At 36.0% G+C, this 25,322-nt stretch overlaps 1 protein-coding gene across 10 annotated transcripts in view; it reads left to right on the top strand.

Annotated features, from left to right (window-relative positions):
- Positions 1-25,322, top strand: part of DMD (dystrophin) — a 1,234,381-nt gene that overhangs the window by 1,115,970 nt on the left and 93,089 nt on the right. For all 10 annotated transcript variants that reach the window (XM_084305928.1, XM_084305932.1, XM_084305933.1 and 7 more), the window contains one exon: positions 1,130-1,190. In XM_084305928.1, coding sequence (XP_084162054.1) covers positions 1,130-1,190 — 61 coding nt within the window. The remainder of the gene's footprint in view (positions 1-1,129; positions 1,191-25,322) is intronic.

The following is a 25,322-nucleotide window of genomic DNA, read 5'->3' as shown; positions in this document are numbered from 1 at the left end:
ATTTGTTAAAGTATTTGTTAAAGTACCTGAAGCATTATTGAAAGATTTATTTCAAATGAGAGACAGAGAAGACTGAGACAAATGATCAAGCAGCTGATCCCTAGTTGTGTCTTGGAGACAATTATTTTTCCTTGTGAACAGCAGGGGTCACTAAAAAGAAGGATTACATTGGGGAAGCAAACAGACGGTTTTTTTTCCAGCTAGATTACTTTTCATATAAAGAAATCACAATATTAGAAAAGAAAATTTTCGGTACAACTGTTTTTACAGATAGAAAACTCATAATTACTCATACTCAAACAAACAAACACAGAAACTAGTTTATGACTGCATCCTAAGCTATGTCTCTGCCTATAATAAAAACACATTATTTAAAATTGTTTAGCTACAACGAATTTTATATACAACTTTGTTACAGAAGATTTTCACTACATTCTAAGTTGCTGTAGAGATTTAACACTGATAGCCAAGAGTGAGTGATGTCATTTCTTCGCTGGTTCATGTGATCAAAGTGTTACTTTCTCCATTATTTGCTGTTATTGGAAGTCAATAAAGCACAGTTAGTAATGAGGAGAAATAAAAATTAAATTGTTCTGTATTTAGAACAAGTCAACAAGAGAATAAGCAAAATACTGAGATGGTATGTCAGTTGTACTTCACTCAGCATAAAGCATAAACCAGTGTAATCTTGTTCCTAGACGGATGGAAGGGACTAATCACATGAGAAAGAAATTGAAGTAAAACCAGCCAAACATACTAGCAGGAGGAATCCTATAAAAGAGGTTGAACTGAACCACAGAGATAGGTTGTGTGCTCTGCTTCATATTTGTTCTTGATGTTTAGTAGCCAAGGAGTTTTTTGTATTTATCTTTGCAGCTGAATGAGTTCAATTTCTCTCAGATTAGGCCAGAAATTTCAGAACAGCAGGTTAATCCTTCCTGCCTTCATGGGCAACTGAGCAAACAGACCAATATCAGCGTGGCCAAGTGTAAAATTGTAATTCTAGCGATTAATGTTGTCTTTCCTGTTTGCTTTGAACTTGACCTCCATGTTTTTCTTCTAGGTATGTTTGTATGTATGAATGTATGCGTGCAGTTATTTATTTATTTGTTTGTTTGTTTGTTGACAGCTTCTGTCCAAGGCCCCTGGGAGAGGGCAATCTCACCAAACAAAGTGCCGTATTATATCAAGTGAGTATAAAAAGCAATTCATTCTAGCTATTTGCATTTGTAATTTAAGAGGGTAGTTGGATTTTTTTTTTTTTAGATTATCCTGAACTGCTCCTGTATTCTCTAAATGTGAAGAAAAAGGGAGTTAAATGTGCATTAAATTTCACGGAAGTATGCTAGTTCTTTAAAAACATCCTAGGATGCACTGATTTGTATGTTGCTTGGTTTTATGCCACAATAATTTACCTGTAAACTAAGTAAAGCTTTCAGGTATCCAGATTACATTTGAATTTGTTCCACTGCACAGTGAAGAGTATGTATGTCAGGTCTTCCCAAAACAAACAAACAAGGAAAACAAATTCAGAATTGCAGTTGTGAATATGACGCACTATTTTTTTAACATAGCAATGCAAATACGTAATGAATTCCTTTAGGGAGAGTGTTTGGTAAAATCTGTTGCTGAGGAACAACAAGGAACAAATTAGTCTCTATAGATTGTTCTTTTTGAGGTTAGTTCCCTCATTAAGCCAGTTTGTTTTAAGAGGTATGTGTGCAAAAGAAATGAGAGAAAACTTAGAAAAGAAAAAAAAAAAAAAAAGAAAAAAGAAAACCACACACACACCTAATTCCAGTGCCCTAAACAGGCCCACTCTGCAGCAAGTAAGAAAGAAGTGTTAGTACATTTTTCCTTCTCTGCTGAGTTTCTCATTATTTGCAATACATGCCTTAAACCATTTATATGTAACTTCTAGAGGAAACAGGTGAGGCAGTATCTGCAGTAAAGACTGTAGTGTATGTAACTGAAACACAGGTGTTGTTTAATAGGTATATTCACATGCTACCTCCTTATCTTCCCAGTATACTTAGAAAATTCAACCAGTGTCCCTCAAGCCAGCTGGCTGCATCTGCACTTCAGATGCAATTTTCATGACAAACTGAATTGCTACAGTAGCTTCAGAACAAACCTTAAAGTTAGGTGTGAAGAAGTCTGTAGTGCAAAACAGTGGCACGCTTATACCTGGTCTAAGTTGGTTTGCTATTACCTTGTAATTTGTGTTTGGAAATGTATTTTTCTGATGCATTTGGCTATGGATAATGAATAGTTGAAACAAGCTGGAAAGCTCTATCAAGGAGAAAGGGAGAGTGTAATCTGGGGGGGAAAAATCCTGGAAATCCTTTGGCACATAGGAGTCAGTTTATTGACGGAAAATATTCTTCTTCTTTTTTTTTTTTGTCTCTTTCCCATGGCATCATTTGCCATTATGGTGAGAGACACCTTGTCAATTCTTAGTGTAGTCACACGATGCATTTCATGCTGTGCTTCGCACCTCTTTATGTGCTGTTTGCATCCAGCAACCATAGGTAACTGTTGACTCTTCATGCTAAAATGATAGGTAGTGATCTTATGGATTCTTTAGTGGTTTTTGGTGTCAACTTTCCAATCCATCTTCTGTTCCAGGCCATCTACAATTTCAAAGGAAGATAATTTGTTTTATTTTGTTCATTTTAGAAAATATCTTAATAGCTAAAAAGAGTTGTAGTAGTATTATATTAATTAAAGTTTAAATTTGGCTACAACTTTTATAGAAAACCTTGCTTTCCTTGAGATATAAACCAAATTGGTCAGGTTTTAATGAATCTTAGTGAGTTGTTACATCTGTTCCCTTCTCCAGCTGTCCTCAGTCATTTTTCTTTTCATTCATTTTCATCACTCGTATTTCATACTTGCGCACAACTAAATTGCCTGTTTTCTGTACCATTTTGGCTTTTAAACTTTCACATTCTTTCTTTATTCTTTGAAATATTACTTCTGTATCAATCATTAATTCTGTAAAAGAGCTTCCGTGAAGACTGAGCAGCTATAGATAGCATTCTCCTAATGTTTGTATAATTTTCTGTCTGTCATCAGCGTAGAATAATGGTGCTACACGTTTTATTGTTTTTCATTTTATCTGGTTTTCCCTTGATGCTTAACTGTTTTATCTCATCATTTTCACATTTGCAATGACACAGCCTGTGGTAAGCTAGGCAGTACTTAATGTTAAATCCTCAGCAGCGATGTTTGCTAGGTATCTTCAAGCCTTTTGATTTTGCTGGTTAAAATTTCATTTTTATGCAGTTGATTGATCTGTAGCAAATAGTTGCCTCTAAAGCTATTATTTCAGTAATTCTTTCTTGAGATTATTCATGCTGGTATTTTTTGTTTTCAAATTGTATTGGTGTGGGCATCATTGCTGCTGCAAATATAATTATCAACAATACACAGCCTGTTTCAGCTATTCTGAGTGTCTGCCATTTTATGGTCTCTTGGCCTACTGTCAGCCTCATGAAAATTGCAGTACAGTGGCCTTGCACCAGCTGCCACATTTTTCCACCTTTTACTCCTTTTTCCACCGTTTGCTCCTTATGGGGAGCTCCTTATGACAAGCCAGGCCAACAGTTCAGCCTCACCTCTCTCTTCTCTCTTCCCCAGTGACCTGAGAAATCAAATTTTTGTGTTCCAGGACAGCAGAAGTATCTTGGCTTCCAAAGTAACAAGTGGACATCCTTGTCTGGGTACCAAACACTTGCCCAGCACATTATCTGCTACAGAGGGAGAAAAAACCTCCCTTTTTCTTGTGAATTAAAACCTGTAAAATTGTTCTAAACCACATTTTATCAGATACTTTTCTTTATGTTATTTTTTTCCTCAATATATTCCTTGTGTCTAGTACAGCATGTAAAGGTTTTATTAGCTTAAAAAAAGGAGAAGAAGATTAAAAAAAAAAAAAGTTTTAAGTTTAATCAGTCCTATTCTTTGAGGTCTTGATCTTACCCATATTGGAGAGCAATCTGGAAAATGGGAAGGCAGAAGTAGGCAGAGACATGTCTGTACTCTTTAACAGTGTTTTAGTTATTCATTAAAATTTCTAAATTTAAGCTTTTAGGAGACAAAACAGGCAATTACTGTTCATCAGAAATCTGAAAAGTAAATGAAAAAAATGCACAGCACAAAGACTTCTGCATACGTTACCAAAAGAAAAAAAAAGTCTTAAATTCTTAAAAAAAAAAAAAAAAAAAAAAAAAGCAGGGGGGCAGATAATAAAGGTAGAAAGACTGCAGATTTTAATGTCATAATTTAAGATAAATCACATCTTAGTAGAGCTAACCTTGTGATCCAGGTTGTGTGATGCAGACACATGCACATTCTTATCTTCCAGTCAAACACAGAGGAGCGGCTTGAAAGCAGTGCCAGATAGCAAAAATGCCAAGTCTGTACTGTGCAACACCAGAAGTAGTGTTTGATCATGCTACACAGCCCAGTTCCTCTCCCGTGACCATCCTCACGGAACACGAGGGGATGCTAAGCAGCTATTCTCTGAGTCCTGTTTGCATCTGTCTTGTGTACGGCTTACACTCTGCTCAGCAAATAACACGGCTGCCACACAGCCTCAGGAGACCTCTGTTGCCTTGCAGTAGGGAGGAGGAGTTGGACTGAAGTCTTCAACATACTTTCTCTCACCCCAAAATTCAGTAGTCCTGCCATCGTGATCTGTGGAAATGTAGTGGTTGTTGACCTCTTTGTTTGCACTAATCTTTGACATTATTCTTCCTATGTATAACTGACTTCCAGTTAATAGTGTCTGTCTGCTCAGCCTCTTGCTGTGCCCATTCTTTTGAAGGATTTAAAATGCTTCTGCAAAAATACAGTAGTCTTTCATCTCAGTACTTTGTACAAAGGAAGCCTTCCAAGTTATTTCCCAGCCAAGCTTATTTTCTTACACAGATTTTAGCAGTTCACTGAACTTTGTCCTGCTGAGGACAAAGCTGGATTCTCAGGAGCACAGATTTGACTCCTTGAGAAGATCCATGTTAGACTATCCATATAAATTAGCTATGCAGAGAGATAACTCTGAGGCCAACACATCTGCACTTTCTTACCCTATTCCATGTTATAGTTTCCTGTGAGAGTATTTTACTTACATTAACTATATCAGCTTGTGACATACATTTTTGTTAGATTCTGCAGTTTTTCCATACTCCACACTGGAGCTGGCCAATTCTATAAACACACTTCTTTGTTGTCTTGCTTTTTTAATCTCCCTTTTAATTGTTGTTTAACCATGCAGAATTTCAACACAGAGAAAAGCTAAGAGCCTATAATTTTCATTGTAAAAGCAAACGGATTAAAGTCACGGTTATTTTACTTTTTTTTTTTTTTTTTTTCCAACTTAGAGACAGGATAAGTGAATCTATCTGAATTAAATTCTGCTAAGATAAAATAAGGCAAAGAGTTGCTGTTCTGGTAAAATCACTTGGGTTAATTGTTTCTTCTGCAGAGCATAGATAAGTATGAGACGCAAAAGCAAGTAGGAAATATCTGTCAGACAGAACAGAGAGAGACATAGAGAACCATAAATAAATAATATATTTTTGTGTCGTGTACTGAGTGAAACTGTGAGTGAGCTTTGCAAGCCGTGCACTTGGCTAAAAGTTAACCTGTGTAGCTAATACCAAAAATACCATATTCCTACTTCTTAAAAACACAACTACTCTGATCTTTTTCTGTCTTTCAGTTCTGAAGTCTCCACTCTTAAATTGTAGTTTTTGTGATGGAAAGGAAAAGTCTAATACTTTTCACTCTGCCTTGAGATTAGCATGCCACCTAGTATAAAAAAATCAGTGAAATATCTGGTATTTCCTAGAGGTTTGTCCAAGTGCAGAGTCCTTCTTTATTAACTGCAGGACTGCGAAGCCTCAGCTCCAAAACTTGCCTCAAAGACTGAAGCTCAGGGTTTGAGTGTGTGCAGGATCTCATGCCTGGAGCCACCTCCAAGCAGATGGGGAGGCTCCCAGCAGTCGCACAGCCTCCGGCTGAGCCAAGGCACCCCAGGCTGCTGCTTGTGGCCATCCACCAGCTGACTGAATGGGGTTCCATTTCTTTTGAAACAAATGACAAGCGCTCAGAAGCTCTTTTATCTAGCTGTCAACTCCAGTTCAGGGCAGTATTGGATAGAAAACAAGCACTTCCCCCCCAGCAGAGTTGTTTGTAAGGTGGGGTATGTTATGGGGAGCAGCGAGGAGCAACCTGGTACACTTGAACAGCACTTAGGAACTGTGATCCCTTTGGTGTTACAGTGCTTGTGCTGAAGTGGATAGTAAAGTGCTTACAATTTGTCACCAGATGCATTCAGTACGAATTTTCATGAGAGTTTATAGTGTTGAGCATTACAGAGAAGAATAAATCAGGGTTAATTTTTGTGCAGGTTAAATCTTAAAATGTCTTATGTAGGTAATGTTGTTACTCTTTGGGCATGGATTGGAGTTTTCTGGCTTGTTTGCTCAGTTTAGGAATGTGCTGGATAAGAGAAATTTGGATTGAATCTGGCTTTTCTACTTTCTTAATTAAAAGGAAAGCATCAGGATTTAAAATCCATTACATGCAGCTACTCATTGCTTTCCAGCTCTGGGGCTAAGACAGCAATAAATGAACTATTTTTATAGGCAGTGAGATGAAAAATAAACTTTTGTTACTGTACAAGGAGTTCATATCTTTATAGAGTAATAGAATATAATTACATAATATTAAATGTGTTGTAGCTGAAAATGTTGCGTTTGTTGTAATCTGAATGTGATTTTTGCTTGAATTTTAGTTTTTACTTCATTTTTCTTCACTCCATTTTACTTCAGTTATTAAATGTAGCTTGACTGTGCTACCCATCATCAAGAATAAAAAATTAACATAGCCCATATAATTTTGACAAAGTTGAATGACATATATACAATATGGGCTTATTTTATACAGTATGTGCCAGATCTTCCATAAAAGTAGATTTTACAGCTACTGCTGATAGCTGAAATTTATTGTCATATACTTCAAGCCCATGTTTTAAACATTGTGTGCTTAATGAGCGGAATTCAAAAATAGGAATTATGTTTGATTTCCCCTGGAATGCTTTGAACTTTAAAAGATTAGACATATTAAGGGAAAAAATAGAAAGATTTGCCTGTCAGACTTTTCTTTTTTTTTTAAAGATCAATTACATACTTAATTTAGATGACAGACAAAGAGAAGACAGCTTCTGACAACTGTCCAGAAAATCTTCAAGGAAATGGAGAACGATATCTCATATTTTTTACATATTCTTGTTATACCAAGAAATCTCATAAGTCCTTTGTTTCCTCAGAAGACTGACATTTTCTCCAAAGTAGCACTTGCCATATCAGTTGCCTGTACTGCCCTCGGTTCAGTGTCTCTTCTGAAGCAGCTAGCTCCACATATAAACAGACAGTATTGCCCCTTTCCACATGAGAAAAATAGCATCCATATAATAAGAGAGTCAACAGTAAGTTGATCCCTCTTTACCTTCTGTGCCTTTTGTCTTCATCTTCTCATCAGTCGAACGTAAGGCAGGACTGTAATTAACATTTTTGCATTTTAAGATATGCTTCAATACTGATGAAAAAAAGTAGTGAATATAAATATAATGGATATCATGCATCACCAGCTGTATTTGCTATGGACTCACAGGCTTTGGCAAACTGTTCAGTGCTCTAGTGTTGGCATCCAGGGCAATGCAACAGTCAAGCAAAAACCAAGTGCAATATTCAGAGATACCAGCTGGGCTGCTTCTGTTTCTCCTGTGGCCTGTCAGGAAGAGGTCAGATTTTTTCCTGGTTTGACTTCTTTTTCAAAATGAACTCAATGAAGCTGCTGAATCTCTGTTGTGTTTGTTCCTTCTCTGACCTTCTGAGTTGCCAGTTCTGTACGCTGCAATAAGCTCCTATTTTTCAGAATATTCCCTCTCTTTCTTGACACATTTCTTGTCCTGAGTGACCTGTTTAGTCTTTATTTATTGAACCAGGACAGTGGATTATGTGAACCAGTTTTCTCCTCCCTTTCAATGATTTTGTGTGCGTGTGAGTATGTTTGTGTATGTGTGAGATGATAGCTGCAATGAGTTCTGTGCTGCACATCAGTTTTGTGATATCCTTATCTTTAGGTCATCAGTCACGAGAACTAATTTTTGTATGTATTATACTTAGGGGTTAGAGATCCTAAGGGAAAATATAAAATATATTAACTGGGAACTGTATAGTTGTCAGTAGGATTGGATTTAGACTTCAGTAAAGATTCTAACCAATAGATTAGGAATGATCAAATCATCAATATTCATTTGCTTGCTTCTCATTTTCTGATTAAAAAGTTGAACTTTATGAGATAAATTACAATTTCAAATATGATCTATAGGCTTGGCAGCCTCTTGCATGCTACATATTTGTTTTGAATTTCAATTATTCATCAGATACATTTTTGTATTAGGAAATCTATGGCTAGATAATTTAAGAAAAACGAACCATAAAAAATGCATCACAACATCTCTGAATAAATTGTTTTCTTACAAGTAGTTTTGGTGAAATGAGCATTCATGCTCTTTCCATCGCAATTGTGCTCAGAAAATCAGAGTATGGTGCAACACAACAGAAGGCCACTACCAAGTAGCACGCTATGTAACCAGCTTAGCACAATCACCAAATGGCATCTACAGCCTACTGAGTAGAGAGTAGAAGACACACTTTTCTACCTAATGGCTGCAGAGTCTGTGTGTCTAGGTTTTCTCTCCTCTTTTACAAAATTTGTTTGCATAAATGCTGTATCTAAGTGTCAGCTTAGGGACTTTGAAGGGGTACAGACTTATTTAGGAGAGCAATAGATTACTAAGAAGGCAGGTTGCTACAAATATGGGCAAAAAATGTTGGTATAAGTTTTATTCTTCACTTACATGTTTAATGAAGTAGATAAAGATAAACATAAATAAAAATCCAAGTATCTAAGCCCATAATAATTTGATCACATTCAGTTATTGTGAATTTAGATTTCTGCTAGATTTCTTTCTATTATTTTAAAGTTATAGTTGGAAAAAGTGTCTTTAAATAATTAGCCTAATAAATAACTTAGATTTCCTTTTGAATTTCATTATGTATGTTTCCTGTTTTTCCTCTTCAGGACTACTGCAGAGCTAACGTAGAAAAGGAAAGCTGTATTTGACTTTGCTTCATTTTTAACAAACTTAACTGCATTTTTGTTTCAAGGATGTACTGTTGGAGAAAATACTGTAAACTTAATTCTTGAGGATTATGACACCCCCTGTGAAGCATAGGAAAAAAAAATGACAGAGAGACACTACAGGCGTGAAGTTAAAACTTAAAGGACTAGCTAGAAAACTACTGTGTTTGACTTCGGAACAGATGATTTCATAAAAAAATCATGACTATAACACAAATGTGTAACACCATTTTTTTTAAGATTTTAATCACACACCAGAGTGTGTCTAGTTGGGTCATGGGTGTAATACTTTGTTCATCGCTAAGAAATGATCATGATTCCTTTACAGCAGGAAATATCTCATAAACTTCTCTAGGAGCTGGGAGTGAAAGAGTACATGGTAATGCAAATTTATTATTGTTCTCACTATTTCAGCTGCAGTGACTTGAAAATGTGGAATAAATAAATATGAAGAAGGCAAACAAAAAGGTCTTAAATTTCAATTGAAAGAAAATACTGAATTACTAAAAGAAGCTTTGTTTCCAACCAGTATTTTCCAACCTGCCATCCACGCAGTGGTATAAGAAAACTGATATGGATTTTAATGTTGTAAAGAATGTGACAAAAAGCTAAGGGATTCTACTGCATTCTGAAACACGGAAAAGGTGCACCTTCGTTAGAAAATCAGAAGCTGTATATGTCCTCCCAGATCAGTGATTTTTATCTACTATTTCATCTTCAATTTAACTCTGCTTAATTGTAGTTAGTGTTAGGACTTCATCAATGGAAACTTTGTTGGCTGACCTTAACCACACATCTTTTATAAAACAGAGAAAATAAAGCAATTGCAAATGCGAGTAGGTACTAGCAGCAGCAGCAGCAGTAAAGAGATTACAGCCAGAGAGAAGACTGTAAATGTCCCTAAGGAAATTTGTGTATAATTTAGTTTCAGCTATAACCACAGAGATAATAACAATACGGAGCAAACTCATAGCCGAATCTTCCCTCAACTAAAACTTCACTTGAAGGTTTAAAAATGTAAATTTGATAGGAATCTTAAGGTTAAAATAATATATTTTATGCATATATATGCATTCTGTTACTCCTGAGACTACCTCTGCCCAAACGGTTAAGGAACAATTTGAAAAGTGTTTAAAGCAAAATTTCTATCAGAGAGGGTTTTTTTTACTGTGTTTACTGAGAATCCCTGGAATCTATAAATCATGCGTTGACTTTGATAAATGTGATTAAACAGCTAAACTTTAAAAAGTTTTGAAGTAAACAGACCTGCACTTATTAGAGGTTTTCTTACATCTTCATTATGGTTGTGCATGTCATTAATTTGCATTTCATTTAGTTTTGTGTTTAAAAGAATCCTCTACTTCCATTTTATCACCAGCTCCAGCCATACTGCAGTTTTACTGAGGAAATTTCATTAGTAAATGAGAAGTTCCAGTTCTAAAGTGAAACATTTTTCTGTATATTTACCTGCTTTTAGCAATAGCAGTAATGTTCAGTTATTTTTATGTCTGTGTTTTGCTGAATCTTGACTATGAATAAGTAGTCATTGAATATTAAAAGTTTGGTTTCACAAGACAGAAGTGATATTCAATGTGTTTTTGTATGAATGCTAGTTCAAGCTCATAAAAAAATTCATTCTGAAATTAAACACTTTAAAAAGTAAAACCTAAACCCCACAATAATAGTTTCAGTAGGTATAGAGAGCTTGCATTTGCATTTTTAAAATTACCAAATATTTTGTAAAAAGAAACCCCGTGATTTTTGTAATTTTCTTTGATGTGAAACACAAAAGAAAAGCAGGCTCTAAGTGACAGTCATATTCAGTACTTTCAGAGATGACTGAAAGTAGATTAGACAGCTCTGTACTTTGTTGTTTGTAGATGATATCTTTATCTTGAAGTATTCTTAAACTAAATTTGTATCAACCTACCCAGCTGAATGATCTTCAATTTCATATTTTTTTCTATTTAGAAGTTATCTCACCCCCCCCCAAAAAAAAAAAAAAAAAAAGAGGAAAAAAAAAAAAGAAAAAGAATGTTCTACCAATGAAGGTTGGCCATATGGTCTGTCCACGACAAAGGAAACCATATTCGTCACACTGGTACTGTACTAATTTGCAGTAGTAAAAACTCAAGGCAAAGGACTTGTCACAGTGAGGGGAAAAAAGGTTTAAAAGCATCGATTGCTTGAAGGAGAAGATTCTTGTTTGAAACAAGTTTCCTTTGAGGTCATAGCAAGTTTCTTGATCATTTACAGACAATATATTTCAAAACAAGAAATTGTAAGATCGACACTTAGGACATCAAAGAGCTAGATGTTAGAGAACAAGTCTATTTGTTTAATGTCTTCAGCCCCTTAGACACTAGTAGAATATAAAAATATCTTGTTTAGGACTTTATTTTTAATGATGTATTTTCTTTGAAGCTTATCTGCTACTTCTTTACTTACATGAAAGCCTTTTTCTCCAGGACTGCCCTTGATATAGCAAATCTCTCCTCTGACACTGTTCAACATCCAGAACATTGTCCTCATTTTTCCTAGAATTTGTGTTCATTTCCAGTCCATGTTTTTCTTCCTGCCCACTCTTTTCTAGCTTCTGTACCCTTTTCTCCACTAAAACAGCCCTTCATGAGGTCACTAACAGTTTCCTGTCCTAGCTCCAAGAATCTTTTCAGTGTTCACACTCCTCTAGGTCATTCCACCACTTTGAGCAAAGCATCTTCCCACTGTCCTTTCTTGTCTTCTCTTGGCTTCTGCTCAAGGTTTGCCTTGTAATAACTTACCCTTCACTTTTTCTGCATCTCTCCCTTGCCTTCTAATGATCTCTTTGCAGAGTCCGTCCTCCCACTGGTTGTCTGCCTCCAGCCCATCACCTTCTTTGTCCTGCTTTCTCTTAGTGCTGTTTTTAGTCTTTAGTCCCTGGGCATATCCTAACAGCAACCCTGGCACCTCACTTTCAGAGAACCTCACAGAGAGCTGTATTTCATTTAATTGTGCTTGTGACTTCTGCATGCAACTTGTTAATTACTGATCTTTTTCCTCTTTTCTGTATAGCATTCCCCATTGGATAATTATTAAGTCCCAAGCTCAAAACATCAAACTAGAAAAGTTTTCTTTAAAATCTAGGTTTTCTGTTGACATTTCCACTATTTTATACAATGTTTTACTGCCTCTGTCAGCTATCCTTTAACTCCCCTATGTGCACTTTATGGTTGCTTACACATTTATTGTTGCTTATCCTTAAAATATTTTATTCTATTCCCTTTACTGGCACCAAACAAGTATATTTTTGTTTTCTGATTTCTGCTTAAAGATGGCATATTCTTCTGAGAGATTTTTAGTTAGTACTCAGTCACACAGATGAACAGTAATCTACTTCAGCCCCACCTATTACATACTCATTAAAATGTGCTATGTTAACTGCGCCAACAATATTCATAAAATGAATTAGAATAGCCCAGAGTATTTTGTTGCCTATATGATAAAATACATGAGACAAACTGTGACATTTTTTGTGGCACTGTTACTCTCTCCATCACCTATCTTCAGAGTGCACTTTGGAGCTTTGCTGCTTGGTTACTTACCGCTGCTTCACTTTAGGTGTACCTCAGCACAGAAGGCAGATGCTTTTTACAGCAGGCAGCTGCCCAACTTAGTTTACAACGTCAGTTTGTCAACACACTTTAGCTCCATGTTTCTTATATACTATCCATTCTCAGCAAAATCTGTGTTCTCTCTGTGCTTTCCTTTTGTGCAATTCAAAGAAATTTCAGCCTTCATGACTGCTTAGCTGTAGGCAGGGACAGTAGCTTTCATGACAGCCAGCAGGTCAATGGCAGAACTGGCCAGCCCATTTTTAAACCAGCACTAAAGCACATTTGTAGAGTGAGAGTGAATGCCATTCTCACACTTCTGGAAGAAAGTTTGACTATTCATTAAAGCATAGTTTATCACCAATAAGAATTTAGAAAACTCTTTTAGCAGCTATTCCTCATCACAGTAGCCCCATTTCCAGTGATCTTGTGCTGAAATGGCCTTAGCATGAAGGCAAATCAAGTTCTTCTCAGCTCTGTTCTTCGCAAGAGAAAGCGAGTTTCCTTTCTGTTCACACAGTATGCAATACAATGGATCTAAACTCTAAATTAGGTTCTCTAGGCAGTACTACAATGGAGATATTTAATAATAACAATTAGTCTGAATAATGTACTCTCAGCAGCTGCCTGTGTTGCTTTTCATTGCAGTATGCTTTCCTCATTGCAGTCAGTCCTACTGAAATGCCTTTATCAATATAGTACCTACTTTATATGCGGATACATTTCCCCAGAAACAGAAATGGTAGTTGCAAATTTTTACCCTCTCAGGATATGTATGCTCATAATTTGCAAGGTGCATGACAAAAAGGATTACTGCTAATGTGTATGCTTTTTTTTTATTTTATTCTTTTTTCTTTCCTAAACATCATCTATTTGGCCCAGAACTTGGCAATTAGCAAGTTTCAGCAATATCCCACCAACCCAAAACAGGATCATATCTGAGAACCTACTCATTTGCTTGTCCCCAACTTGTATTTTTACACTCTTCAAAGACACAAACTCTGTTTTCCAAATCTAAAACTGTAACTGGTTTTCTGAGCAGGTAGTTCTCTGAAAAAGTACTTTATTTTTCCCAGCAGCATTGGCACTTGCATTTTCCCATTACTGAAATCAGTGCGCACTTACTTAGCTTGGCTCAATCACAATTCTAAGCTGAGCCGTACCCTTCTCTACACCGTCGGTCTTGAAAACTTCTTTATTCTACCTTGATATTAAAAGGAAAGTCTGCTTTCAATTCCAAGTCAAGCTACGATTGTCTTATTCTAAAGCTTCATTTAAAAAAAAAAAAAAAAAGAACAAAATCCTCATCAGTGGTAATTAATTTTGACAGTGTGGGCTTTGTAGCAATTCACAAACCTGTACTTTGTGCATCAGCATTCCTTATTATTCTAATTAAAGTGGAACATTGTGCCCTCGCCAGTCATTAATGGGTTTTCATTTTGTAAATGACATTTGCAAAAGTTAAAACGGGCAGTTCATATGAAGTCCACAGGCAAGAGCGTTAAAATTAGCATCACCATAGCAACAGTCTTCCATCATTAGTATTCAGGGCAACAGCAAATGTTTTGTTGTGCTTTTGTTTCCAAAAAAAGATTTGTCTTCACTTGTCATTCATAAATAGTGAAGGCTGAAACCCATGTATTTCAGGTAAAATTATTATATTTATTCGGATGTCCCTGTTCTAGAATTTCCCATTTTTTATTTTTTTTTGAGGTAATTATTTTGCAGGACAGAGGCTGAATTTCATGATCTCTACAGCTGTGTATGTCTAACCTCCCAAGCAATATTTATTCATTGCCAGCCTGCTGCTCAACGGTGCAGTTTTATATGAAGTCTGTCACTTCTACTCAAGAATCTGAACTAAGTAACAGATTCTGCTGAGAATCCATGAAAGATGCACGCACGGTGAAACACGGGCGGCACCCCATTAAGTGGAGTGTGCATCTGCTCTGTGCTGTTCTGGTGTTTATATGGTGCTGTTTCTATATTCTTTATTTTTCCCTCTCAGGAATTGAAATGTGAGTGCAGACATTATCTCTAGTGAAACGTTATTGCAGTATCATCTTGTCTCACACCGTTTAGAACTGGGGAGAGAAGAAAAGGGCTCTCCCTTCAAGAGAGACCATGGTAGATTATGAGTGTACTCCGGTGTCCCTTATTGGAAGAGGTGATGCTGGCTGCTTTTTGAAAACTAGAAGTTTTAAGGGGACATAACCATTTGGGGCCATGTCTGGTAGCATGCTGCAGCAGTATTTGGCACTTTGAGAAACTGTTTAGTGCCACATCTCCTAAATGCTCCCTAAGGCAATCTGTTTGCTTATGTCTTGTTCAAGGAAAAGCCTGTGGTTGCTACAGGAGAAGCAATATGTGGACTATAGAAACCAATACTTTGTGTGTAGACAGAGAGAAAAGAGCAAAAAAAAAAAAAAAAAAAAAAAAAAGGAAGCAAGGGGAAGACATTAAAGAAAGTAGCTGATGAGCAGGGTGAGGTCAGTAGAAGGACTACTGTTTTAATTTGCTGCATTCTGGCTCATCAGTAACAAGCACAGATTAGAAGTAACTAAATGTTCTCTAGCATTATGTCTCTGGGTTTTAACTTGGCACAGGAAGGTTCCTTCTTTCTTCTTCATCTTCTTAAAATTCATTCTGCAGATTTTTGCAGAGAACAGTCTTTAACAAGTAAACACTCTTGTCTGCTTTGCAAAAGCTAGGGTATATAACCCATTCCATGAAAGATATTCCTGTGTTTTAGTCTGATGGGGCACATTTTCACACAGTGATTGCCTTGCTAGTACCTGCGCTTGTAGCACTGATGAATCTTTCAGCTAGTGAGACCTGCAGAACTGGAACACCCTTAAAAATGGTGAATATGTATATACCTGAGCAAATTGCTCTTATGGTTACTAAAAACTGTCCGTGCGGGATTGACAAATGACATTTGGCACTTGAAGAGCTTAAACATAGAAGTGGATTGCCAGACTCCGAGGTTCTAAACCATTTACATATAGTTTCATTTGCTCAACTATTTATTTTCTTTCTTTTACACAAGCACCTTTTTGCTAGGTCAAGTTAATTTGTCACCTTTGCTGATTCACTCTACCTTTCTCCTTCCTTGCTGCTTGTCAGATGCTTTCTGAGAGATCCAGCATGCTAAAGCAGTTCATTTTCTCTCTTTAAAACTCCCATCTCCTACTGCAGTGAAGATACTTACTGAACTGTAATATTTTGCAGAATTTTGCCATTTGATCTTCTTAAATAAATTCAGTGGTGAAGTGGAGCATCATAAAAATCGAACAATGTTCACTGAACATAGAATTCAGTCTTCGCTTAACTAAAAGGTCTAGTGCTTAGAATTCTATCTAAGCAAGATTTTATATATATATATATAATATATATATACAATATATATTATATAGATAATATAATATTATATATATAAATCTGAAGATGTTAATTTATAGTTTCTTGCAACAATGAATCTTTTAACCATCAAATAAGTAACCTACAATTTTTAGATCAACTTTGGTGATCTTTTTAGATTACTAGCACTTCATGAACATTGAATTGTAACATCATTAGAAAGATTTACATAAAGTGCAAGAGTTTTATAGTCTTGTTTATTGTAATAATAACAGGCAGGGAGAGGCCACGTCTGGGAAAGATCAGTGACAGATTACTATTTTCCATTCCAGACTTCTTTCTTTCAGAGAGTCACTTGAGTAGTGGTGTGGCAAATGAGAGGAAATTGCCAGTTTCTTGCTTATACAAAAAGGGTAAACTGTGTTTCCCCAAACATAAATATGTATCCTCTCTTTTCCTATGTGCATCCTTGAAAAAGCTACTGAAGTTGTTCTTCATTAAAGATATTTCTAAGCTTGGTCTAAAGATACAGAAGATACTCTTCTGTGAGTATGGATTTCAGATATTCTGTACTTTCTGCAGATTCTCCTTCTAAAGTGTGAACTCTGGAAGCAAAAGTAAGCAAATGAAATTTCCTCAGTTTTATGTTTCACATGTTATTCTCAGTTTTGTTTCACATTGTTCAAAATCATACTCAGCTTCAATCTGTAGAAACCCTGGAAATAAGTGGTTTGTGGCTGTTTTCCTGAGTTTTTCTGAGTGTGTATTTTGTAGTGGAAGCTGGAAACACCAGTGACCACAGGAATGAAAACAAACAAACAAAACAAGCGTGAGAACTACTAAACTTAAAACATGTTTTGTTTCTCCACCTATAATCTTTTAGAGCAAGTGCTGGAATAAAGGCACCTTGAAATTTTTCTTCAGTATTTAGAAGGAAATTTCTTCCTGATTTCTTTCATTGAGAGCAATTTAGTCAGCCGGGCCCAGTTGTCAAGCAGCATATTTGATCCCTATACTCCAGTTTACTGAAGTGGCACCTGAACAGGAGAGGTTAAAAATCTGACCCCAAAGGTCTCTTGTGGATGAGCTCACCACAGTTTTCAAACACTGATTTGAACTTCTGCTTTGTGAACTGAGCTATTTTGACATAAAGTGTCACTGCAGGCATAAATAAAAAAACACCAAGAGGTTATCTTTCTGGCCGTAGGTGCACTCAGCTGTATTTGTTCTTTTAATTGCTGCCTGTTAGTGGAAGTGCTTATTCTTTTAATACTGCTGTAATATTACCAGGCAATGTAAAACATTAAATGCAATTCAGCAGACTGCTGAATTGCAGACAGTGCTCTCCCTCTTCCTATTCGACCAGTGCTTTCTCCTGCACATTACCAATTCATCTGCTTTTCCACTATTTCAATTCTGTGGCACAAAAGTAAAGAGAACTGTACTGCTAGGGTCATTGCGTGTTTGTGTTTGCTTACAGATGCTATCATTTTGTCTCCTGCTTCCAGTTTGGAGGAAATAAACATTTCATTGCACTCAAGCAACCTGAAATGAGCAGAAAAACCTACTGAGTCTTCTGAGTTATGGTGGGGTCATCTTAGGCTCCCAACAGACTTACTGTCAGAAGTTTGGAAATCAAATTTAAGCTTTGTGCCAAAAGCAGCTTGCTTGGATTGAAAGATATGCTCATTGATTTCAGCAGTTACTTCTTATTTTTAGCAGTGTAAAAGTGATCAGAATCTGGCTTTCAGCATTTCCTCATGTATCATGGTTTTTCACATCGGTGCCCATAGTCCTGTAGAATAAACATTTGCTGCTGGCAAAACTTGAATTTCTATCTGCACAGTTTTCTCTTGAGAAAACTGAGCACAAAACCCTTAGCAGTGCTTTGCTCTGGGGCATTTGTCCACTATTCTAGAAATAAGGAATGGAAAGGAGCCTGTCAGTGTGAATCCTTTATCAAACTCACCTATGGTATGTGCACGCTGTGCAGTCTCTCAGTAGTCCTCTTATGCTTGGATGAAGTCAGGCATCAGTCTCCTTTCTCCTAAGTTGGTCCCTACACTGGTTTTGATTGATATATTTGTTGTGTGTATTTATAACACTCAGAGATCTCCCAAACAATTCTCCTTTGGTACATGTTGTTTTAAAGTACTTATTTTTTTCCCCAGTTTTATAACCCCAATGAAATTTCTGCTGACTTTAAACAGGTTTTTCTGAATCTTTACTCACTCTTCATTTTTCTTTCAGTTGTGCATAAGTTTATACCCTACAAATATTCATTTAAAACCCTGAGATCCTAATCTCCAGACTACAAGTTCTGCTCATCTGTTTTGCCAGTTCTGCAGCAAGTTTCAAGGACACTGACACAGATCATCACTGCCTCATCTTGCCTTGTCTTGTTGCCTCTTGCAGTTTTTCAGCTTTCCTCAATTCTCTTTCTACTAGACTCTCTCAATAACTGTAACACATTTACACCCACATACTTTGCTTGTCATAGCTTTCCTCTTTTGTTGAAGTTCGACAGAACAGAGAAACAACCCCCCAAAAATCTAATAAAACTGCCTTCTGCCCTGTTTTCCAGATTTTTTTATTTCCCTAGATAATTTGCTTGCCACAGTTTTTCCTCTCTGAGCATAGCCTGCTGCAAGGCTCAGCACTCTCTCCAAAATGACAGCAGAAATACATTCTAATTTTATTCTCTTCAGGCCATTTTTGCCACCATCTCAGAAAAGTATATGATGTGTCTCAATAAGAGAATTTACCTTCAACCTTTTTTTTGGGGGTGGGAGGTTAGAAACTTTCCTGAATTACACAGATTTCCTTTTATTGTATTTACGAAGAAAGTAACATTTCTGCTGGTGAATAATGATTAAATCTGTCCAGCAAAATAAGAATAATCTTGGTGTTTCATTGTAAACTGTTCATAAGGCTAATGCACAGTGACAACCTTTAACACAGCTTCTACTAACAGTTTCCCATTGCAAGTGAGGCCAAACAGGTGGCAACATCCACTCAGTGCCTTGTTATCGCTGTGAAGCTTTGATCTACCTAATGTATAATAAATAAGATTCTGCATTTTAATCATCTTTCTGCTTTCATATCACTTGTGCTGCAAAGTCTGATTTTATTTCCAAAAACTCATCCAGACTTTGTTGATCTGTTTTTTTTATTATTATTATTATTATTTATTTATTATTATTGGATTATTTTTGATCATTTATTTATTTCAACATACCTATCGGTAGACAGACGATGTACCGGCTGGAATTTATTATACTGTATGCCCACTGCTTCCCTATCCACCTTTATCCTATTCCTATGCCTGCAAAAGATGTAGGAATTCTTAATTATTTTTTTTTACCTTATACCATATAATAGACCGACCTTTGGGTTAGGATACTGACTGATGGAATATGCAGTTAGGGTTAAAGTCCCCTGGTTTCTCTATGTACTTCTCACTCTACAGCTGCATTATACCTTAATCTGGTAAAAAAATAGATAGATAGATAGATAGATAGATAGATAGATAGATAGATAGATAGATAAAATAAACAGGAAGGGTTACTTAAAAATAAAAATCCCAGTTCTGCTCTTACATACCTACCAATCCAAGGTTGGTGCTGCAGTATTTTCAGTAAATTAGTTAAAATCCTAATTCCATATTACCTACTTGTGGTCATCCTGATAATGTCAAGGTAAGGAGTATCAGACCCAAATTTATTTATAAAATAGACATTATTGAAACCAATAATGTTTATATGATAAATGAATATGTAAGAATAATAATATAGAATAGTGCTGCATTGCTTATATGTAGTATTTTTTTCAAACACTGTGCTTTGTCTTGTATTCATTGAAATAGTGCTAAATTTCTCACCAAATTATGTAGTGTCAAACTTACCACTTTATTAAATGTTGAGTTAGAAAGAGAAGAAAACTTCTGACAGACATTTAAATTGTTCTTCACATAAAAATTATGATTAATAATTAATATAACTAAATTACCCTCTTAATTGCAAATTACACAAAAAAAGTGGATAAAAGTATAATTTCAGCATTATGATCTAAATTAAGAAGATAAAAGTGTCTTTTTTAAATGTTGACATTGGTGGCTGGAATTAATTTATATAAACTGTGCCCATCTAGGAACGACCAAGCTGGTGACATTAAAAATTCATCAAATTGTTTAAGTGAGAGAATATTAATTCTGCCAATGTCAGAACAACCTGTACTCACTAAGGAATGCAGCCAAAATTTTGTCTGGAGGTAAAATTCAGCTCAGTAGGTAGTAGGAGACGCACTAAAAGGGTTAGAGCATTGTCATTGCACACTACGTTTTTGCATTTTACAAACTTGGCAAGATGCTGTAGTCCGTGAATGCAGAGGAGTCCAAGAGAGCAGATGTGTTCTTCTTTCTGAGTCCTACCTTTTACCAGTTGCTTTTAGAAAAGTGCTACCTAGACCTTTCATTTACATATAATGAAATTTTTAAAAAGAAATGCTGTGAGAGGCCAGGTTCTCTGCTGGTATGCACCAGCAGTGCTTCTTTAATTCACTAAACTCTGTCAAAATGTGCCAGCTTATAGAGTTTTGGAATGGAAACAATAGTTTTTCTTTAGACAATTTGACTGCTGCAAACTTTAGAAACTGCATATAGAGCAATCAGTACACTTTAAAAGAAAGTAAGATTTCATAGTCATAATTGACCTCATTGACCGTGAGTCATTTTTGTCAAATCACTTGATTTCTGGTTAGGAAATACACCACTTAAAGATAATTAATTTGATTACCAGCTGATTACTTTGGTAGGGTCATCAAGAAAGCTTGAGGATCTGGTTCAGCAAAGCTTTTGTACTTATATTTTACTGCATGGCATTCAAATCACAGGGGTTTAATCTAGAACTCTCCTGGTTCCCTCAATGGAGGGAGATGTTTTGGCCACTAAACATGATGGATCTAATTCTGCAGGGACAAACCAAACTAGTTTCATAAAGAAACTGCTCTCCTGGACCAGAACAATTCCCACAGTAGTTCAGACAGTTTAAAAATAAATAAGTGTACACATCAATTACGCCTCAGGTCCACGGGAGCACTAACTGGAAAGTAGAGCAGTACCGAGGCCAGTCTACTTGAGAGTGGTCAAGCTCTCAGCAATATGAAGAAGAGCCACTGTGTGAAACTTGGCCCAAGAGGTGACTGTTATTCTCAGGGCAGACACACACAGCAGTGTACGTATAAAATAAAGTGCCTGTAGAAAGTCTGCAGAGCCAACATACTGTCAGCTTTGGAGAGCTGATCTCTCTTGGCTATTTCATAAACTAAATTATTTGACTATATGACAGTATAAATATGGTGCCACTGGCTTTGTTTGTCTCCAGATTACTAGCAAGCTTCATGAACAGAATTAACATGGAAACTACTATGAAAACCAGTCACTTTCTTCGTTTCTGACCCAATGGAGTGTGCTATCATCACCAAATGATTATATTCATTGCATATAATCCAATTTAACATTTTAAAATAAATGCTAGCTTCAGTGAAGTGTAGTGTTTACCAAGCAAGTTAACAGAAAAATAGTATCATATGGCATAGAGTCTAAAAAAATTATTATATTTAGTTGTTTGGGTGATGGAAGACTTTTAATGATGATGCCATACTCACAAACAAGAAATCTTTTTTGTCTTTAATTTCCAAACTGTAATTCATAGAATAAAGCCAAATGAATAAACAGTATGGCAAGCTGCTAAAAATAAAACTCTCCAAAGTTTTTAGTTCAGTATTAAATACAATGATTTGATAAAAGCAGTGGATTAGACAGGGTCTAATCCTTTACTTTCTACTTGGGCTCCATTCGGCAAAATTCTTAGGCTGTCAGCTTTGCAAATCTTTGCAAAACTATTTTTATCCTTAATAAATTATTTGCTCTGTTAGTTACCCTAAAAACAGAACAAATTGGAGGACATGGGTGGAAGGATAATAATTTGAGAAATAATGAATGCAGATTTTTAAGAGTTAGACCAACTGCAGCAACAGAACGATGGAAAAGGAACAAGAGATTAATTTCTGAATACTGATAAAATGTACAATGTCCATAAGCAAAACCAAATTTCATTACTGCGGCACAAAAGTATCTAGACATCACATATCTTAACCCAGATTTTATTTAGAAGGTAAAGTGAAGATCTTTGCTTTGTTTTCCCCGGACTGATGCATATTAATGTAAAGACATTAACTGAAGTGGTGATAATTGTTTGCAAAATGACATTTGGTTCTAAAGCTGGCAATCGTGAGCCAGAGCTGTTGATAGTAATTAAAGGAAAATTATTTACTTCAAGAGAACAATGATAATTTAAAACAACATTACATTTTCTTAATATGACAGTCTGATTTTGCTATGTTGAATGAATTAAGGTTGAATGTGCGAACAGTTGTAATGTTTTCTAAGACAGGAAGTGTAAGTTCAGATGACTCTTCTTTCTATCATTAAGAACATTGAGAAAATCATCTTCTACATAGTAGGTAGTGTTATCTATGGTTAGTAAATTTATTCTAGCATAAAAGATGCTCGTAGTCCAAGTGGACAGTATGAAATATACAAATGGTCTGGATCCTGTGAATGCTCTGCATATATAGATATGGAGAAATCTTGATTGAATTTAATACTTTTTCTTTTTCTTGAGAGGGAGGTAACAAAAACTGTGTTTTGATGTTTCAGACAGGTAAGTCTGAAGTTGGGTACTCTGAACTTTTAATATAATCTGGAATTGTGTATTAGGTGGCAAAAAAAAATGGTAAAGATGGTTTACTCCACTTAGGCTGGGCAATAAGAATTTTTTGTTTAAGTCTGGACTATTTTAGAAAAAGTGGAAGATGTTGATGAGGTGGAATTGTAGGTAGGTTGACATTTCTGATAATATGTTCAAGAGAGTTAGATTGTAACCATGGGAGTCTAAGAATGTTAATATGGAGCATAAACATGGTTTAACTCCTTAATATTTTAGGGTTGTACAGAATGTTCAGGATTTAGAGGCATTTTTGTTTCTTAAAGATGAAAAAAATGTTCAAAATCCAAATTACTAATTTGGTTGATTACTTCAATAAGGATGAACGTTTGATACAGAAAGAAAAAAATGCATTTTGGCTGATTTTGAGCTCCACAAAGTCACCATTGTTCTTAATTTGGTAGTGGTAGGTCCCAAAAGTCATCTGTGTTTCCTTGGTCATATATGTCAAGGCTCTTTGACTTGGGTAGACAAGGTATCTCTGATTCTCATTGCAGGTTTTCCTATGACTAATCTGGCTGCTTTGCTAGAAAGGGAATCTTCCTTTGCGTGCTTATTTATTCACCAGAGACACCATTTTCTTCAATAACAGAGATCAGAGAGTGGAATGAAGGCATGGTGGTAGAACTGCAAGTTAACAGAAGCTTTGTTGAAATGTACTGTGAGAGGTTTGGCTGAATTCAAACTCAGAAAATACTGAAAGTATACCCAGAGACTGAGTTTTATTAAATACATTCCCATTATTAGACTTAAACATCACATTTAAACTGTGAAATACAGTCTAGCAAAACTTTTTTTCTATCATCAGCTAACTTCCACAGGATTGTTTCCTGAATTAACAGCAAACTAGTGTGCTGGATATAGAAGAAGCTACACAAAGATGCCTACATTCAAGAGCTGTGAGGACTACGTAGTTAGAAAGAGCCAAATTATAGTTAAGTAAATAAATGGAACAGAAGGCATCTGGAATGATGTGAAGTATCTTCCAAAGTGTAAATGCTTGAACTTGCCACAGGAGACTCAAAAAAAATCCTTTTCTTACACCTAGGTAAGAAATAAGGAACCACCCTCTTCTGACCCAAGCCATTCTATGATTCTGTGAAATAATTTTTATCACCCCTGAAAATTCCTCTGTATTTGTCTTTACTGCAGTATTTAAGTGCTAAATTAAATTCAGATTCCATTATGATAAACTAATATCCATGACCTATGACATGTCTCCATGGTAGATAATACTGATTCATCTGTCTCTGGAAGCACTTGCTGATGTAGGTATCTGTATGTCTACACTTGTTTCAAATGAATGTATATATAAACATTAATTTTCACTCTTTGGCATGAACAAGATGAGACTGTCGCCACTTGCCATTACAGACAGCACACACTGTCAGGACTGTATGAACGATTGCTTCATGTTGTAGTCAAACAGAATTAAATAGAAGTACATTTTGTCATAGATTATTGCTTTGGAAAGAACTTTAAAAGTTTTTGTTTCAGAAAAGTCAAATGAGAGGCTTTTACTTTTCTTGTTGTTGTGAAGTCTGACCTCGATCTGTGACTAGTTGCACAACCTTAACCTGAAGCTGCATTTCTATGCAAATAAACCCTGAGAAACACCACCTGGATCAGATGAAGGAGTTAGTCTGGATAGATTTACTGGTGAGGCTTGTTAGGTGGAGCTGCTGCCTCCTACAGAAAAAGCTTCTGTGTGTCTTACCCCCACGTGCAGAGCTATGCTTTCCCCTGATATTTGAACATTAAATGTCCAACATTTATGTTGGACATTTAGGAAGGGAGAGCAAAGCAGTTGTGCTATGCAGGTAAGCTTTGCTTGTGTTACACTGGTTAGGTACTAAGAAACAGCATAGCAAAGAAGCTGAAGCCTCTCCAGTTTGGAGACTAAATCAAACAAAGTTTGATTTACAGGGGAGGGAGAGCTCTCCCTTTCTCACACTGGGATTCTGTGTGACCCAGTCTAGGAAAAGTAAGAAGGGGCCCTTGGCCTTCTCATACCTGCTAGGGTCATGCTTGGGAAGATGATGGAAGAGCCTAGTGTGTACATAAAAATAGTCAGAGACCCTTTGTTAGAATATATTAAAATATTATGTATATTATAACCATTATAATAATAGAGGAAACCATATAGTGGCTATGACAGGGTCAAAGTATATTTTAAAGCAACAGAAGTTACAGTTCTGTAAGAGCACTGCAAAGGATCCATTGCTAAAACATAAAAAATGAACGCCAGTAACTCAAAGATGCAAAGTTTGCTTGATTAGTGGTCTGATTGGAAACTTGCCTGTTTGTAGCTGTTATAAAATGCAATAGATTTCCATTGTCCTTTTCTTTGAACACTTAACTGCAGTCT

This window comes from Netta rufina (assembly GCF_964035555.1).
Source record: "Netta rufina genome assembly, chromosome: 1".
Classification (NCBI taxonomy): domain Eukaryota; kingdom Metazoa; phylum Chordata; class Aves; order Anseriformes; family Anatidae; genus Netta; species Netta rufina.
Note: the sequence above shows the minus strand (reverse complement) of the source record. Positions and strands in the feature narration are given on the sequence as shown.